The 18,274-nt window shown below is 33.3% G+C and overlaps 4 protein-coding genes across 6 annotated transcripts in view; 2 read left to right on the top strand and 2 right to left on the bottom strand.

The window, feature by feature from the left end:
- Nucleotides 1–18,274, top strand: part of nolo (no long nerve cord) — a 205,502-nt gene that overhangs the window by 122,388 nt on the left and 64,840 nt on the right. Inside the window, exon 1 of one of the 3 annotated variants that reach the window (XM_066397512.1) lies at nt 7,556–7,731. The exons of the other annotated variants lie outside the window; for them this stretch is intronic. Coding sequence (XP_066253609.1) covers nt 7,681–7,731 — 51 coding nt within the window. The 5' untranslated portion in view covers nt 7,556–7,680. Of the gene's footprint in view, nt 1–7,555; nt 7,732–18,274 lie in introns of those variants that run through there. 3 annotated transcript variants of the gene reach the window in all.
- On the top strand, nt 3,553–4,782 carry LOC136413823 (uncharacterized). The gene is made up of 2 exons (XM_066397548.1): nt 3,553–3,633; nt 3,951–4,782. Exons 1-2 carry the CDS (start codon nt 3,622–3,624, stop codon nt 4,443–4,445), a joined length of 507 nt encoding a protein of 168 aa, XP_066253645.1. The 5' UTR covers nt 3,553–3,621; the 3' UTR covers nt 4,446–4,782.
- On the bottom strand, nt 4,571–6,802 carry LOC136413830 (elastin-like). Its single transcript, XM_066397561.1, has 3 exons — nt 6,708–6,802; nt 4,915–5,107; nt 4,571–4,857 (listed from the first exon to the last, which is right to left on the bottom strand). Exons 1-3 carry the CDS (start codon nt 6,726–6,728, stop codon nt 4,655–4,657), a joined length of 417 nt encoding a protein of 138 aa, XP_066253658.1. The 5' UTR covers nt 6,729–6,802; the 3' UTR covers nt 4,571–4,654.
- Nucleotides 10,611–14,243, bottom strand: LOC136413827 (uncharacterized). Its single transcript, XM_066397557.1, has 2 exons — nt 14,106–14,243; nt 10,611–11,402 (listed from the first exon to the last, which is right to left on the bottom strand). The coding sequence occupies exons 1-2, from the start codon at nt 14,121–14,123 to the stop codon at nt 10,947–10,949; spliced, it is 474 nt and encodes a 157-aa protein (XP_066253654.1). The 5' UTR covers nt 14,124–14,243; the 3' UTR covers nt 10,611–10,946.

Here is an 18,274-nt window from a genome sequence, read left to right on the forward strand (position 1 = left end):
AAAAAAGGTCGCGTCGCCAAAAACCGGTTAAATCCACAGTCCAGACATTTCTCTGTTAAGTTTTTTAGCGCCAGAAGATCTAGGTGTCTGGGCCAGTGGGTTACCGCAGGTAAGACAGAATAAAAAAACCTCATTCATATATCTGTCTTCGTCTCAGGTTGTCGGGCCGAACGACTCAGAGAGAGACAGAATGATAGTATCGGTGCTGCTCACCCAGACCCTTCTTTTGTTTGTTTCAACATAACCTCAAAAGCATTTGTTTTAAATTTAGCTAGACAGTTGCTGTTGCGTTATTTACATATATATTTGAAATTTAAAATAGCTGGCAGTTGTGTTTAGGGGTACACACAATCATAGGATGTCTTAGGTGCTAAGGTGTCTGAATGTTTTTTTCAAGCAAGACTTCACCCCACGAAAATCAGAACGATGTGCAAGATATGTAAGTGCAATTTTTGGAACAAATCAGTAACGACACAGTAGAAGTTTAGCTATAATGCAAGAAGTTTAAAAAAATTTAATTAAATGTTCAAATTTACTATCTGACAATGAAGAAGTTTTTTATGCTTCAACCTCAACCAAACTTCTATTGATAATAAAGAAATATTTATCAGAATACTCATAATCGTTGATGCATACAACGGCTCCAAGTGAACATTATACATCTTGAAATTTGATAGATTTTTATTCATAAATTTTATCTGCAGCTTAACAAACAATTATAAATATTTCTAAACTATGCTTTGACATCTACTTATTCTAAATAACGTGTTAAATCAACAATTGAAAAGCTTTTAATTACTAAATAACCACATGAGCAAATTGACCGCGCAAATGAACTTCAAAGCTTAATTGATATATACAATTGGTGAAAACATTATTTCTTAGTACATATAAAATTTAATCATTTTTCGATAAACCTTTGTTTAATATTACTTTTCGTAGCCGATTTGGAACTAATTCCACTAATTTTCAGGTGTAATCGGACGGTATTTTTCCCATTCTTCCATTAGCGCTCCTTTTAGTTCTTCCTTTTTTGAAGTCTTATTTTCTTCTAATTTCTCTTTCTAATTTGGCCCAAAGAATTTCTATCAGATTAAAACCTAATAATTGGGGCGGAGATTAAGTACATGAGGACAGTTATATAATAACTATTCTTTAACTACATGGACTGTGTGTTTCGAATCACTGTCTTGATAAAATACTAATAACATTTACAATATTTAATTTTTCCACCCTAGGTTTTAAATTTTATTGTAATATATTAACTTACTTGTGTTTGTTTATTATTATAAAAGGGGGCAAACACTGGACATACACCCCCACACCATTATGCTCCATTCGCCGTATTTCACAGTAGCCTTTAAATTTTGTTCTTTAAGCCTTTCGCCTAATTTTCTCCAAACATATCCACGCCCATCCGACCCAAATAAATTAAATTTATTTTCATCAGTAAATAGAACTGTATTCCATATTTCCAAATCTTTATTCAAGTGTTCCTCTGCAAACGCTACTCTAATTTTTCGAATCTTCCGTCTAACGAATAGTTTTCTCCTGGCAATTCGACCATGAACATTGTGTTTTCACAAAACTATTCTTATTGTTTCCAAATTAACTTTCTTATTTAAATATTTCTCAACTTCAAGAGCAAGTTTAGGAACACTTAATCTGGGATTTTCTTTTACTTGCCTTAAAATCCATCTTTCGTCAGCATCGACAAATATCTTTCTTGGGCTTTTTCTTCTTGCTTGCTCTTCTCTATAATGTGTTGAAAAATACTTTGTCTTTACTCACACAAAAATCTTAGCAGTCTAATTCTCAAATCTTAGGTTGCTGGAAATCGTACCTTCAGCAATTTTTGTTATCGGTTTCGCCGTTTCTAATATTACAATCATTGTTGACGAATGAATAATTTATCCTGAACCAAATAATTCCGTAACAAAATATTAATTAAACCTTATTCATTTAAGATAAATAATTTATAATAGTTATCACAGGTATAACTTAATTGCAAAATGTAAAAAACAATAATGACTTAGTATTTATAAGTAATTAATAACTTCATACTTATTCTCTTCATATTTATTAATCCATAGCTTCATACTTATTATCTTTATATTCATTAATTCATAACAATTGCCAAATCAACTAAATGTTTAAATTTCAATAAAAAAACACCATAAATAAATCAAAATTACTGTTTATACATTCCGTACTTTTTTTCTACATTGAAATAAACTCTGTAAATCTGTATGTATCATTTAAACTTTGATGTTCATTTGCGCGGTCAATTTGTTCATGTGGTTGTTTATTTATTAAAAGCTGTTCAATTGTTCATTTAACACATTATTTCGAGTAAGTAGACACCAAAGCATATTATAGAAATATTCATATTTAATTATTAAGTTCCAGATGAAATTTATGAATAAAAATCTATCAACTTATGAGGTGTGCCATTTTTATTTTAAGTCAATGTATAAATTAACGTGGTAAAAAAAGACGAAATATATGCGGCAATAATGATTTCATAAAGTTTGTCACAATTTGTGCATTTAAAAATGTTTGACGTGTCAAAACAAGTTTTTGTTTGCTCCGTAGAATTTTGATTGAATTTGTTCATTTACGGCATATAACAATAGTGTCGAAGGTTCTCTTTTAAAGCTTCTGATTTTGAGGTAACTTGAAAATGCCGAACTGATGGATAAAATTTTAATCTGAAATATTTAAAAAAAATTAAGGATAAAAAATGTAAGAGGCATTTTCATAAATTCAGAAGCAATTGCATAGCTATTCAAGACAATATGGCATCCCCTATACTCAATTTCATTAACAGCTTGCAGCTGCCTGGTTTAATAAAACATGGTGTAGATGCATCCAACCATAAGACACTTGAAGTTTGGTTATTAATGCCCTGTTACCACCAGATTACCGAAATTGAGTTGAACAGACCAGCATGTACGAATTATCATCTACCTGATAAAGTTATTAATGTGTCGGAAATTTGAACCTAAACCTGCGGTTCTGGTCAAATACTTCAGTGCATTTTTCATCTACTTATTACCAAAGGATGTCATAACTGTCAACGTTTTTATTATATCAATGTTGTTAATAATTACTATCTCTTTATCATGAGCGTCAGTGAAAGTACTTTTGTGAAATCACAATATGTTCGGAATATTTGGTGCGGCTAACGATCTAGAAACAATGGATGTAGCATCGTTTTTTACAGTTTTGCCCATCCTTTTTTTGCAAATTATGCACTAATCCACGGCGGCGAAATCGGAAAATGACGTCATCATGACATCTTACGTCATACGTGTTTGTTGATTATGTCGGCGCATGATGTACTTCTGGAGAAAAAATGGCGTCATAAGAGTACTAAGACATGACGACTTTCAGTTTAAAAAATAGGACCAATTATGTAACATCGGCAATTGTTTGCTACATCCAGTCCTTCTAGATCGTTGGGTGCGGTCGATATAAGGTCCCAACCGGTATGGTTTCCTCGTTTCACGAATTCGCAGTTGTTCCTTTTGATAGAACACAGCAAGGACATCTCTTAATATAAAAACTTGGGATGTAAAGCTTAAAAGCATTATCTTCAGACTCCACAGTCGTGTCGCAATGGACAAAATCGTGAGTACACACATTTAGATTCGCCATTCTCTGCTTTACGTAACATATGCGTTGCTTTACTTGTCACACGTTTTTTAAATGTTGTTAGATGTATACAAGGTTATCTGGGCTTTGTAATAACTATTGAGATATGTATCGGTAGTAGTCTTTAATTTTTCCAGCAATGCAGAAAGCTGTTTCGCCATAGCCACTCACATTATAAATAATTAATGTAGATAGTCTTAATTGTCCCACACAAGAAATAGTAGTTATAAGACCATGACATTTCTTTTTTTAAAAGGCATTCCTGATAATTTGTTATCTCAACTGTAATTCAGGTGGCGTGTCTTCTTATCTCATGCCTCGCTCTGGCCAATGCCTACCCTGCTAAGGTACTGCAAGGCCCAAGCTCTAAAACCAAACTTATTGGCCCTGATGGTAGTGTAATCGACACATATATTCCTGGGGGAAAAGTTGTGCTTGAAGGAAATGTGGGTCCTCTACTACAATCTGCTCCTGTTGTACTCGCTCAAGCTGCAATGCCTGAAGTGCCCACAGTGGCATTGCAGGAACCTATATTAGCCCATGCAACTAAAACTTTGGATGAAGCATCAAATGTTCCTAAAGCAATTAACGCGCAAAGTTTGTTGCTTAACCAAATTGTTGAAGACAGGAATTCTATGAAAATTAGCGAAGAGACTTCAGATACAACAGAGCCAATTTCCACCACCGAAGGCATTGAGTATGTGAGCACTGATTCTTCTGGTGTGTATGTGCCAGATAATGCAGAACAGCAGTACGACGATGGCAGTTACCGACCTGAACATTATTGATCTTCCAACATGAATACCGAATTAATATTTATTTAATTACTTATTAATATTATACCCCATTACCCTAGACAAATAAAATATTTAAAAACAACTTTCGGATGTATCCTTTTAAAACCAAGAACAAATACACTAAAACACTCCTTTATTAAAGTAAGGTACACAGCATTAGATATCTCAGTCAGAATTAAATTACATTCCATTCAGTAAATCTACAATCCGTAGATACCGGGCTTGTAAGAACCGTCATCGTGCAATTTCTCATTAATGTCGGGAATCCATTGTCCTTCAATTCCGGATCCTTCCAAGCCCAAAACCTTGGCAGCCAATCCTGGGCCGGCCAAACCAACACCAAGACCGAGGCCAGCGTGTCCACCGACTACAGCACCGGGAACTACAGCAGAAGAGATCAGACCTGTAAGGAAACAAGGCGTGAGATGGAGTTACGATTGTGCGTTTAATTGGGAAGAACCTGGGCCAACGAGGCCGGCACCAGCAACGATGGCACCGGGAGCGGCGATGGGGCCTACAGAGGCAAGACCGGTCCTGCTCACGGTTCCTGATGGGCCAGCGATAACAGCAGCGCTGTCAACACTTCCGGCCAATCCAAGACCGATTCCACCAGCGTTAGCGCAGGCGAGGGCGCCGAGAAGAGCGATAGCTGACTGTAATTAAATAAGAACATCACAATTGTTTGATATGGAATTTCAGTGTAAAATACAAATATTAAGAAAGTATCATATCAATTTTGAATAAAAGCGGGGAGGCATTTAAGAATTTATTTATTATCCTTCCATACTATAGACGGGCATTACGAGTTAAAGCACTATGATGTCTCTAATACTAGTAATAACGATAAACATTGATCTTACGAGAAATATATCTCATCAGGTTTTAGGAAATTGAATTTGAAGGTGTCAATTCCTAATGAATTAGCAAAAAATACAAATAATTGTGGATTCCTCTAAAGAATGGAAGTTGCATTAATTCTACAGAGGATTATAATCGACATTGTGAAGAAAAATGCAATTTTGAAGAGGCGTAATTTTATTTTTCTTTCCTTCACTTTCCATTTCGTTCATTTCCATGCCTTCCCAAAACTCGACGAAACTTCGTCGGAGGTTTTAATTCGGATCTCATTGGGGTTCATTTACATACGCAGCTTAATAAGGCCGCTTGATTTCGACGGTACATAGACGATTCAGTTCGGAATTTTCGGGTAACGCTAGTCAGTAATGAAACGAAGCTTTAAGGGGTGATTTAGAAAATTGGTGCGTTATGAATTTTGAGAAAATTTTAATCTGCCACAATCTCAAGAATTTATATATTTGTTTGGTATAGGTTTAGGGCATTACACAGTTGCCAAATAAAATGAATATAGGCATATATTGATAGAATTAAAATGATATCCTACACGATATATTTTCGTTTCTTATCTAAAATTGCGAACATACATATTAAACATAAATTGCTGGAAAAAGTTATTGACATAACTTTAAATTTATTTTTATTACTCATGCATCATAATCGGTTTTACAAACAGGCTGCAGCGTGTACAGTGTAGACATTACTAGGAGCACAGTAGTATAGACGTTTCAGTCCGGCATGTCTAAACTACTAGCTGTAATATTTCTACACTTGTAATAAACAAATTTTGTATAATATGGGTGCTTAAAAGCTTTTAAAGCCCATACAGCATTCCGCCGCGCATCGTGTTACGCAATATGTTTCGCTTATTTTAAACATTTTTTTCTTCACATGTATGAAAACATACTAATCCAAATCGTGATCATGACATCAAAATGACAAATGCCTTTATCTAGCTGTTTACTACTCTTTTACTATTTTCGAGCAGTTAAGCTTCTTAAATTTGGTTTACAAATGTTACTATCTTTAAAAACATTTTATGAGTTCAATTTCGAAGGTATATAAATTTCGTTATCATATGAGTTACGAGTGTTACCTATTATAACATAATATAAATTTGCACGTAATTCTGCTTCATGCAAATAAGTGTACTTTCTCCAAACACAGTCAAAGTATTTCTCATTTCATCCGTACATTTTCCAGATGGTTAATTCTAACGTTAAAATGAAACCTTTCAAAAGTTGTTTTAAAATCTTCCGTTAAGCATATGAACAACAGTTTTCAGAAGTTTAGTAAATGAGGGAAGGAAGTATGAACAAAGTCCATTTGCAAAGAAAATATTAAAATTATCCCTTTTACCAAAAATAAAACTATAACTGAAACTGAAACTTCACTTACCAGAGCGAACATGGCTTTCATCTGCTGATTTCTCCACTGCAAATGGTGCGCTTGCAAATGCAATAACCCATTTTATATGGGCGGGTAACCTTGCCCATAAGTCCACACCCCAATTGGAAAAATAGGTGATATATAACGTTTATTTACAATTAACATATACAGGAAAGATATGATGAAATCCACAATAGGATTTAATCTAACACTGTATATCACTCCCAGTTCGGATAAAAATGCATTCCATATGTGCTTAAATCCCACGCATATGACATTTTTTTTTAAATTGACAACATTGATTGAAACACGACACTGAGTTTTCGGAAATGTTGTCAAAATAATCAAATTTCATATTCATAGAGAAGTGTATTGCCGTTATGGGACCGTCCGCCCTAATTGTGTTTGCTATCGAGGTAAATTCTCTACCTCATTTGATTTAGTCATTTTCCTATTAATAATTATTTTATGTCGTTCTAGGAAATACTTTTTAGGAAACTAAATAATCAACAAAAATATTTTATGGTATCCAAAGGCGAAACCTCCACTTTTGATTGCAGGCAATTGACCAGACATGCTACAAATTTCAATTAGATCTAAAGTCTATTGCAGCTTTTATGAAGAAAGGTAAAAAAACTCCAGTTTGCGGGCAGCTTCCTACATTGCCTAAAGAAAAATAGACGAAAGAAGCCCTCCTCAAAGCTTTTATTGCAACTTTAATGCCTTACAAAGCCGCTTCTATAGGAAAATCTATAGCTAAGAAAAACTATCGTACAGGGAGTAATTGGGTGTGCAAGGTTATCGAACAACCTATAAAATCGATTGAAATTTGCAGTCTGTTATCACTTGTTAAATTGCATTGCGATGGTGAAAGAGGGCCGGCTCTAAGCGATTTATTTTAGAGTCCCGACAGAAGCTGGAATTAAAGTGCTTAATGTGAGTTAAAGCAAAGGTAGTGCTTTAATTAGATATTGGTTGACATATGGTGTTTCATTTGGGTTTCAATCCTCGAATACGTCTAGAGATTAAAAAGGTAAATAATTAATTAACATATATAGAAAACGCCGCGAAAAAATATTAGGGTTGTCATAATCACTTCAGGCATTAATTATTCAAATGCATTTAAGCATTACATGTTTAAAAATAATCTAAAGTAGAATTTTACAATAAGGTATCAGCTAAATTTTTATTAAGGGTGGCACATTTCCCATGTTTTAATAATGAGCAACTTTTTGTTTTCTAAGTGTGCAGTGTCCAACAATCATTTCAATTCATGTAGCTATTCTTAATTTCCATACTAAATGTTTTTGAATTAATTGGTCACATGGGTTAACGACTTTTTTCAACGACGTTTGTTTTTCATATTCTTCCAAAAGTGGTATATTTCATTACGAGCCCGGAAAATAGCATTTTCCCGTGCATTCGTGTCAACTTCCTATATGAGGCTATCATGTAAGTACGCGAAAATGCATTTCGGACGTGTAATGAACGATATACTAGATACTAAACTTTTTATTATTAGACTCCGAAAACGAAAAGCAATACCTCGAATTGGATTACTCTATAGCAGAAATCGACTATATAAAGGAGAAAGTTTTATTGAATTACCTTTTCAGATGAATAAACAGGAATATTGTTCATGAAGTCTTATACCTTATTTTCTTTTTATCATACAGACCTCTATATTCATTTTCTTGGTTTACACATCTTCCTATCGAACGTTGCGGTAACTCCCACTTAAAGAATATCTCCAGATATTTACTTGAATTTGGAAGTTCTGAGAAGCGTATTTAAAAATGATGGAAAAATTCTAGTGTCACATTGACAGAGATAGCGATGATGCTAACTCGAAATACACTCTAGTAGCTGTATTTCAGGACGTATAATGAACGATGTTTCCATTATTAGGATCTGAGTTTCATTAGGAGTCCGTAAAATGGCATTATTTCCGTGCGCTTATGAAAAAGGTGAATTTTATTGTACTCTTAATGGAAAGGTTCATTTTCAGTACAATTGTCTAACCGAGAAAAACTTATTTTCGGTATCATACAATAAAAAATTTATTTCAACATCTTTTGTTAACTGAGTTACGGAATGGAGGTACTTGTTTTTATTTCATAACTAGTTACAAAATGAAACACGTTTAGTCAGTAGTTTAGATACAGAATATCGCTACATTGTTTGTGAAAATTATAAAGTGTACAAATAAGTTTCCGCCGTTTGACAAAGCATGGCCCCACCAGAAGATTATCTTGAAATAGTCAGATGTAAAACGTACTATCGCAAGTTTGATCATCTAGTAACAACATAACCTTGAAATATCAGTGACTCCTTATCAGCATCACATAATTTGTTTCGTTCAATAATGTCAAGTTTTGCGCCGAATAAGCGTCATTTGCGGGAACTTCTAATTTACTTCTCTACTTACTCTAATTTAAAGAAATCTGCAGCTGAGGCACATCGATTGCTTGTAAAAACATATGGTGAGGCTGCTTTAAGTGAAAGAAGTTGTCGCGAGTGGTTTCACAAATTTAAAAACGTTGAATTTGACGTGGAAAACTAAGAACGTAGTGAAAGACCTAAAGTGTACGAAGATACGGAATTGAAAGTATTATTGGAGGAAGATTCATCCCAAACGCAAAAAGAACTTGCACTTATATTAGAAGTGACTCAACAAGCAATTTCGCATCGTTTAAAAGAGTTGGGAATTGGGTTCCTTATGAATTGAAGCCGAAAAACGTTGAACGCCAATTTTGCATGAGTGAAATGCTGTTTGCCAGGCATAAAAAAAGGTTTTTTTGCATCGAGTAATCACTGGCGATGAAAAATGGATTCATTACGATAACCCAAAGAAGAGAATATCATGGGGACTACCTGGCCATGCTTCAACATCGATAGCCAAATCAAATATTCGTGGAAAAAAACTCATGTTGTGTATTTGGTGTAATAAGCTTGGTGTCACATATTTTGAGTTGCTCAAATTCAACATAACCATTACTAGAACTCTCTACCGAATACAAGTAATGAGATTGAGTCGAGCACTCGAGAAAAAACGCACACATTACTACTCCAAACACGACAAAATTATTCTCCTACATGATAATGCTCGTCCGCATGTTACGGTACCGGTCAAAACCTATTTGGAAACACTTAATTGGGAAGTCCTACTCCACCCGCCATATTCACCAGACCTTGTCCTATCCGACTATCACTTATTCCAGTCGATGGCACATGCTCTGTCTGAGCAGCGCTTTACTTCATATGAAGATATTAAAGATTGAGTCGATTCATGGATAGCCTCAAAAAATGAAGAGTTCTTCCGACGTGGTATTCGAATACTGCCAGGAAGATGGGAAAAAGTAGTGGCTAGCGATGGACAATACTTTGAATAAAATATAATGCACCGTTCTTTCACAATAAATTCCTAATTTTTTATATCAAACGGCGGAAACTTACTTGTCCCTTTATAAAAAAATATTTCTAAATTTAAAAAATTGCGCCTTATACGATACTTTGTCATAAAATAGATTTTTTGATTGAAAGTTGAATGGAGAGCACGGTAATTATTATTCTCTTTAATCTACTAAAAGTCTTTAGTAACAAAGTAAATTAAATTAAAGAGATGGATGTTGAAATTAATGTTTTTGCTTATACGAGTGTAGCAAACAGGAACTTTGATTGCCTGGCACACAAAACCGACTTTTCCTGAAGTTTTTTAAGATATTTCAAGCTTTTTAAATGTTGAGCCAGAAAAACAAGTAAAACAGAGGTTTGACTTTCCACTTCAAAGCACGTCTTTGCAATTCACCAAAAACCTGCAAGTAGGATGCCTGGAAAAGTTTGCCAAGTTAATTAATCTAAAGTTGTTTAATAATAATTATTATTAAATATATTACAATAAAATAATTTAGAGAAATATTGAAGCACTTGGTTTATTGGCAGTATCGTTGGTACAAAAATAAAAGCTTGCGACTTAGCACATAATTGCGCTTTTCATTGCATATACATGAGACATTTTCCTTAAACTCGAGAGAATATAAGATTATTTTTTCAAAATAGCCTCTTTTGTATGCAAACTATTTCATAGTATTATAAAGAATTAACGTCGTCAAATGAAATCCATTAAATTTTTTGGTAGACCGCTCTATTGATTTTCAATTACAATTTCGAATTTGACGAGTCATATTCTAAGTATTTTTATTAACAAAGCTGGCATTAACTTATTTACAACCTATTCCTAACTTAAATTTAATGGACAAGTCCGGGTCTGTAAGATCCATCGTCATACAATTTCTCGTTGATGTCATGCACGTAGGCTCCTTCCAATCCAGATCCGGCTGGAGTTAACCCGTATGGTGATGGGGCCAATGGGATAGCTCTCAATTCTGGTTTGTAGCTACCATCATCGTACAACTTTTCGTTGATGTCAGGAACGTAGGCTCCTTCAAGTCCAGATCCTGCAGGGGTCAGACCATAGGGGGAAGCGGCCAATGGAACGATTTGCAATTCTGGCCTGTAGGAACCATCGTCGTACAGTTTCTCAGTGTTATCGTGGAGGTATTGACCTTCAGCAGCATGAACTGCAGCTCTAAGGACAACCGGAGACGCCACCTGGTAGGCCAAGGTCTGATGTGGGGCGGCCAGAAGTGTAGGGGCGATTATGCCACCGTTGGCGGCGGCGAAAACACCCAAGATAACCAAGCTCTGTAAATAACCATGTAAACTGTAGGCGGTATGCAACTAGTCAGAGGATTGAGAGAATCATTGATATATCCAACGATAAGCTCAAATTCAATATTAAGCACGATGAAACTTCAGCTTACAGTCTACTGTTACCTGATATAACAGTAGTTACTCTGATCAATTCAAGTTATTTTATGTTCTTAAACCAATTTCATTTGGGGTCAATATAACAATCTCCTACATTCTTTGTAACTCAGCCTACTCAGTTCGATTCTGGCTACTTTAAGTTATTAAGGAAATTTCATATACATCCCTTCAGGTTACTTTAGCTTACTAACAAAATTTTATTCAGGTTATTTTAAATTACGGAATTAATTTCATCTCAGCTGGGTTCGATTATGTCGGAATCCGGACAGAAATTAATTTCGATCAATTGTAATTATTCAGGTCGTTTTAGGTTAATTTAGGTTACAAAACAAATTCAAGTGAGTTAGGGTCGGTTTTCGAATTACATAAACTATTTCAGTCATGTCAGTTCGGGATAACTCCTTCAGAACAGTTCATTTCGCTAATTTCAGGTTATTGAGTTTGGTTCAAATTAGATTTAACTACTTGGCAATATTATTTCATTTTGGTTTTGGTTATTTCAATTCACTTTCATGAAAGAAAACTTCTTGCAGGATAGATCTGATTGTTGCTTAAAATATAAGAAATGTTTCATACACAACAGTTCAGGTGAACTGATAAATATTTCATGAAATTGAAATAACATTTATCGTTTAACAATCCATAATAAATTTATTAGAATTGGAGATGCAGGATTGATCCAATCCCGAATTCATCATTTGTTATAATTATAGTCTAAATAATCTTATCTAGATGATGAAAAGATGGAAATGTAATTTAAATACATGTAAATTGTCGACAAGAGCACAAAGAATGAGTGAGTGATTTCTGAAAGTTGAAAATCTAAATTCCATACACATACTGTCTTGCATGTAATTGGTATTGAATAAAAACTGGTAACTTGCGGGAAATAAATAGCCTTCAGCGTCCTTGATTCAGACCATTACTCGTGTGTTTCAGTTACATAAACAACAGTTAGTGGTCAGATCACTGAAACGGAAATTCGATATTTGAAGCATACAGTATATAATAATAAGAAATATAAAAATACAGATATAAGCAAATAAGAATACAACGGACTTTAACGTTATTGAATAATAAGACGATTATCATAGAAATAATAAAAGAGGAAATTGGTATTTTTGACAACATCCTAAACATGGTGGCGAAAGCAAAAACTAAATAAAATACGTGTAAAAATTTATGCGAAATAAATACTTTGATTAAAATTTACAGGGTGGCGTAAGAGAGCAGACACCTTTTTTACACTTTGCGGTGTGTCCCAGGCCATCTATTTCCCAAAATGTGACATGTTTGTTCAATATAGATTTTTATGTACATGCAATTAATGCAATTAAAAATAAATAAATAAATTTATTATCAATTTTCGTGTCAACTACCCAAATGATGTAGCTTAAAGTAACTTCACACAGGTGCTGTTTATCACTGCAGAGACAAATTACCATCAGGTTATAATATAATTACATAAATGTAATTATATTTTATAACGAATTGTAATATAACTAGTGTATTGAGAATTACTGATTAACTTTAAGATGATATACATGAATACAATTCAGAATGAAAAATGCAGGAGTGCACATTGTAATCCAGATTCCTCTACTCGTCTAGAATGTATAAATGAATATTGGTCTAAAATGATGTAAAATTTTTCGTTGCACCAGTTATAATTAGAAGAATTCTGTGAACCAAATGCTACGTATTTGTAGCAACTTTCTGGAATTTTTGACTCATAAATATGATGCTGAGAGAAATTTTACCAAGTTAAAATTAAAAAAAAAACAAGTAAAAATTTCTGTCAGTGGTTATTACTATGGTTAGAATTGTTGAATATGAAGTACCTAACGTTTGATGCAAAATTTCCGTTTTTTTTTAAATTTGAGTAAGAAAATTAAATGCCCTTAGAAAGATACTGTCGAAAAACGACATAATCAATTCTAAAGATAGCAAAATTGCTTAATAATGTGTATCTAAACTTAAAAAATGAATTAGACATGTACCTAACTGTATATGGGACAATGGCATAAATTAAAATTAATTTAATACTCAATGGTTATTTACCATATACATACACGTATGTACATACATATGTGAAAACGCAATAAATTTTACTACAAACGAAAGAAGAGAAATGCTATCCACCCTATAGCTATTAACGTCTAAAAACACTTCCCTGCGATTACACTAATATTTTCCCAATTTACTCATCCCCTAGTAATCCCCTAAAATTTCTAATTCTTAAAAATGTCTCTCACAAAGAATAAATTATTAATTATATCAACACTTTTTTTCACTGCCTTTGGCAATCCATAACGATATTGAATAATGTCGCGCAATAATTTATTCAAAAAAGACCAGGATAAAAATGTTTAAAATGTAAAAAACATTTTAAAAATATGTAATAAATTTGTATGTTGAATAAATTTTGAGCGACATTCATCAGAAACATGAGCCAGAAAATTCCAGAGCCATTTCGCAACGTCCGACTGAATACCACACTAAGGCAAACCACACTGAATGCACACCCAATCTTCGAAGCAGTAGATTATAAATAAATTATGTAGGTTGACCACTTACACTGACGAACACGTTCATTGTTACAGATCTTGTTGCTGTTCTGTGCAAACCCGAACAAGTGATACCATATTTGATTTCTTTGACCAATTTATATTACTTTAATAACCTTGCGGTTTGGGGCACGCCCACAAACTTATGGCGAATTTAGGATTCTGATGGTTTTAAATAGCATTTCCTGATCGGGTGGTAACCTTTTTACGTGTAACTATCTCATTTTGTCATCGACCATATAATTTATTCATATTGTTGCGAGGAAGCTACCATTTTTCAAGTCTTCGAAACAGAATACAAGTTAAAAAGTTTTAGAAATTGCTTCTTGACTTTATTCTCTAATACCTTTCTAAGTGGCCTTGGCCTATACTTACTTGAAAAATGCCTGCCAGTTAATGCATTACATATTTACCCACCAATGTATTATGAATTTATGAATGACTCCATCAAATCTACTATTCACTATTACGTGTACTATCTTCAATCTACGTTCATTGAAGAACAGGCGTGAAGAGCAGCGTGATTATTCAAATGGTTCACGTTGAGATTGAGAGGCATTGACCTATTACATCATCTTCTTTTCAGTTTGCTTATTTTTTTTTTGCAGATTGTTTTTATAATAATTATACAGTGTATCAAAATTGCGGTTCATCAGTAGTTCTATTCAGATTTCCTAGTTCGCCAATTGATGACTTGCATACATAAGTAGGATATCTAAAATAAGTTGTGCATTTCTTAATTTGCATATTCATATTGAACATGGCACATACAAGTAGAAATAAGTCTATTGTGTATGGAAGTAGTTAGAAACTAGTTATTACCTTTAAAATTTCATAGCTTGCCATATATGAGTATTTAATTTAGTCTATTTCTAATTTTATGTTCGTATTACATAAAGAGAATAAATTAAACATACATTAGCCAACTATGGTTTCAAGGAAAATTGATGGTCTCTTTGGATGTTCATCAAGGTGAAATCTTTGCTTTCCCTATTAACTAAAGAAAATCAGAAAACTTAATTAGAGTTAACGAAGTGTTTTTTCATAAGAACTGGAATGAATTTGATATTTTTTTAACATTTCTTGTTACGTTCTCAACCATTTTTAGATTATAAACTCCACAACTTACTTGTATACTGAAACCTAAGTAATAATACGAGATAACTTCCCTGCTTCCTTGAGTAACCTTAATCTTTTGTTGGGGAAATTAATCTATACAACTTTTATTAACGAGAGCAGCTTAGGGGCGTCCATTTAATCTGCGTGTTGGGCCAGTAATTTATATTGCAAGTACTTAATTTTTGTCTTCTTTCAATTGATGGAAGTCACGTAAACAGCTACTAAGTAGGCTTGTAAAATATCGTTGCTATTTGCTTTGCTTCTTAAAAGAGTAATTCACCGGAACCTATAAAATTGAGTTAAAATTTCTTTTTGTCCACAGCTCTATAACAATATAATAAGGGCTATTAATCTCTACAGAGCAACAAGTACAATTCAGGTGCACTGCAAGCATGAATGATGAACTCATTCCATAGTAATAGTTCTTAAGAATACACTACATTAGTAATAAAGGCGAAATACCCCAAACGTTTGCAAATATGTCTCCCTGTAAAATAGACCTAATAAAATTTACATATATGTACATAATGATTGCCAGAATATACAGGATGTCTTTAGCTGAATGCCTATTAGAAGTATTTAGAAAGCTAGAAAATCACTATTTGGTATGCAGCTATTTGAATCGAAGATCTATTGATTGAAAATATTTTCAAAATATCGACACTTCTAAGAGTATCGGAAATTGACAACAACTTTGTTATTTTAAATGGAATGACGATGTTTTTTTTTTGTATGATTCCATGTTGAACTTCAGGTTCACTTTATGTAATATACTGCTAACTTAAAATGTTAACTTTCGAAAATAAATTGTTTAATGTCAAAATTGGTAAAAATCTTCTGTATAATTAAAAATTGTTATAGCGGAACTAACAAAGATAGAACAACAAAATTTTGCTAATAAAAAGTTAAAACACTGCATTTCATTCTTCTCAATTTCAATTTTGATAATCATCTATAGGGTGATCTGCAAAATAAATTGAACTAGGCCAATGTAAAACTATTGAAAAGTCATTTTCTTCAAATGGAACACCCCACATTTTATTATATGGGTTAAAAAAACATTTCATGTAATATTTTCCTATTCTTACATATGAGTTTTTTCTTCATTTGAATTTGAAATTTTAAAATAAAAAAATCAAAACATAGTTGTTTGATGCTGTAATATTCTTAACTACATGTTAACAAATTATTATAATAATTATCCAAAATATTCACCATTTGTTTATAAACATTTTTTTCTCCGTAAGTATACCTGGTCATAACTCAAATAACTCAGAAATTGTTATGTAAGAATAGGAAAATGTTACATGATTGAATGCGGAATGAAATGGCTTTTTAACCCATGTAATAAAATATGGGGTGTACCATTTGAAGAAAATTACTTGTCTGCATTTTTGTATTGGCCTAGTTCAATTTATTTTTCAGACAGAAGAATGAAGTGCAGTATTTTGACTTTTTACTGGCAAAATTTTATTGTTCTAGCTTTATTAAGTCCACAAGATGTAACGCATTTTTATTACATACAATATTTTTGCCCGTTTTGACATAAAACAATTTTTATCTCCGAAAGTTGACATTTTAGATTAGCAATGTGTTGTATAAAATTGACCTGAAATTCAACATGAAATCATAAAAAAAATTTTAAACATTATCATTCCATTTAAAATAACAAAATTGTTATCAATTGCCGATACTTCTGGAAGTGTCGATATTTTGAAAATATTTTCAATCAATAAATTTTGAATTCAAATGGCTGCATACCAAATAGTGATTTTCTAACTTTCTACATACTTCTAATAGGCATTGTATTTGAAGTTTCGATGTTGGTAGAAAAATTTGTTAATATCAATCGTGAATACTTGAAATAAAGTACGGACGTTTAGCCGTCCACACTGCATTGTATGATACTCGCATGTAATGAGAATTATCCCCTCGAGGGAATTTCCTCATTGGAAATGACAGCCTTCATTATACACCTGAAGGTCAGCTGATGACGAACTTACCGTGTAACAATTGTGTGTTAAAAATTCTCGTATATTAACTTGTTAATCTTACGCAATATGGCTATATGCAGCAATCAAATGTGTATTAGAGCCAAGAGCTAAAATAGGTGTCAAATTAATAGGAAAAAATCTAAATTCGATAAAAAATGTTCAAACAATATGGTATTACGTCTGCAATGAACTTGAAATTCAGAACGGGCAAGGTTACTATTATAAATGAAAGTGGTCTGAAAGCGTTTCAAGTGTCAGAAGTAAAATCTTACGTTGGTACTCTAGAAACGAGTCTAATGTGTGTAACGTATTAAAATTTTGCTTAAATAGATACGTAACGCACTGGTCTAAGTTAAAACACTCCCTATATTCCGAACCCAATATCACAATATCCTATAATGAAACAAGCTTGAAAATTGCACCTAATGGAAATAATTGTAGATAATACAGATTTACACAAAAACAAGCTAGACTATGAAACTGTTAAATAATGATAAATAAGTGCTGCTCATCTAGCATAAAAAAGTTCTCTTGATAAATGAGGCGTGATTCATCAGACATATTGTAGAAAGCGTTGTCTTTTTTCATACCTACCCAAATTGAAATTTTCGATAAGGAATGCATTAGTCTGTCTGGTAAACACAGTGATTTATAGAATGAACAAGAAAAGGATTGAGACCTCTTAAACCTTCCATTGAAAATACATTAAAGGCCGATTTTGTACCATCTCGACTGTCACGCCTGTTCTTCGGCACCTTTTGTTAGTCATAAAAAAATCCGGATCTCAAAGTCCGATTGCTTGGGCCTGGGGCACATTAGGCCGCCTGGCGACCTTGCGAACATGTTTTATTTAACATTTCAGTTCGTGGTCGAAACAATCAAATAGGTATTTATGGGGGGGTATTATTCTGTTAACATGAAATAACGTTTTTGATGATTTTGTCCAGGGGTTTTATTTTTACCACGCTGGTACACGAAGTGATTGGGCAGTATTTGTAGCGGGAGGTCAACTATTCTTTGTGCTTACTAAGAAATTACTCATCACCGGGTTAGATGACGGCTACCC

Source organism: Euwallacea similis, chromosome 15 (genome assembly GCF_039881205.1).
Source record: "Euwallacea similis isolate ESF13 chromosome 15, ESF131.1, whole genome shotgun sequence".
NCBI classification, from domain to species: domain Eukaryota; kingdom Metazoa; phylum Arthropoda; class Insecta; order Coleoptera; family Curculionidae; genus Euwallacea; species Euwallacea similis.

Bases quoted from the DNA above. Each gene is read 5' to 3' on its own strand.
- LOC136413830 (XM_066397561.1), bottom strand. From the start codon at position 6,728: ATGAAAGCCATGTTCGCTCTG. The intron at 5,108-6,707 runs GTAAGTGAAGTT...ATTTAATTACAG, and splicing joins TGAAAGCCATGTTCGCTCTG to TCAGCTATCGCTCTTCTCGG. The intron at 4,858-4,914 runs GTTCTTCCCAAT...GTTTCCTTACAG, and splicing joins TGCCGGCCTCGTTGGCCCAG to GTCTGATCTCTTCTGCTGTA.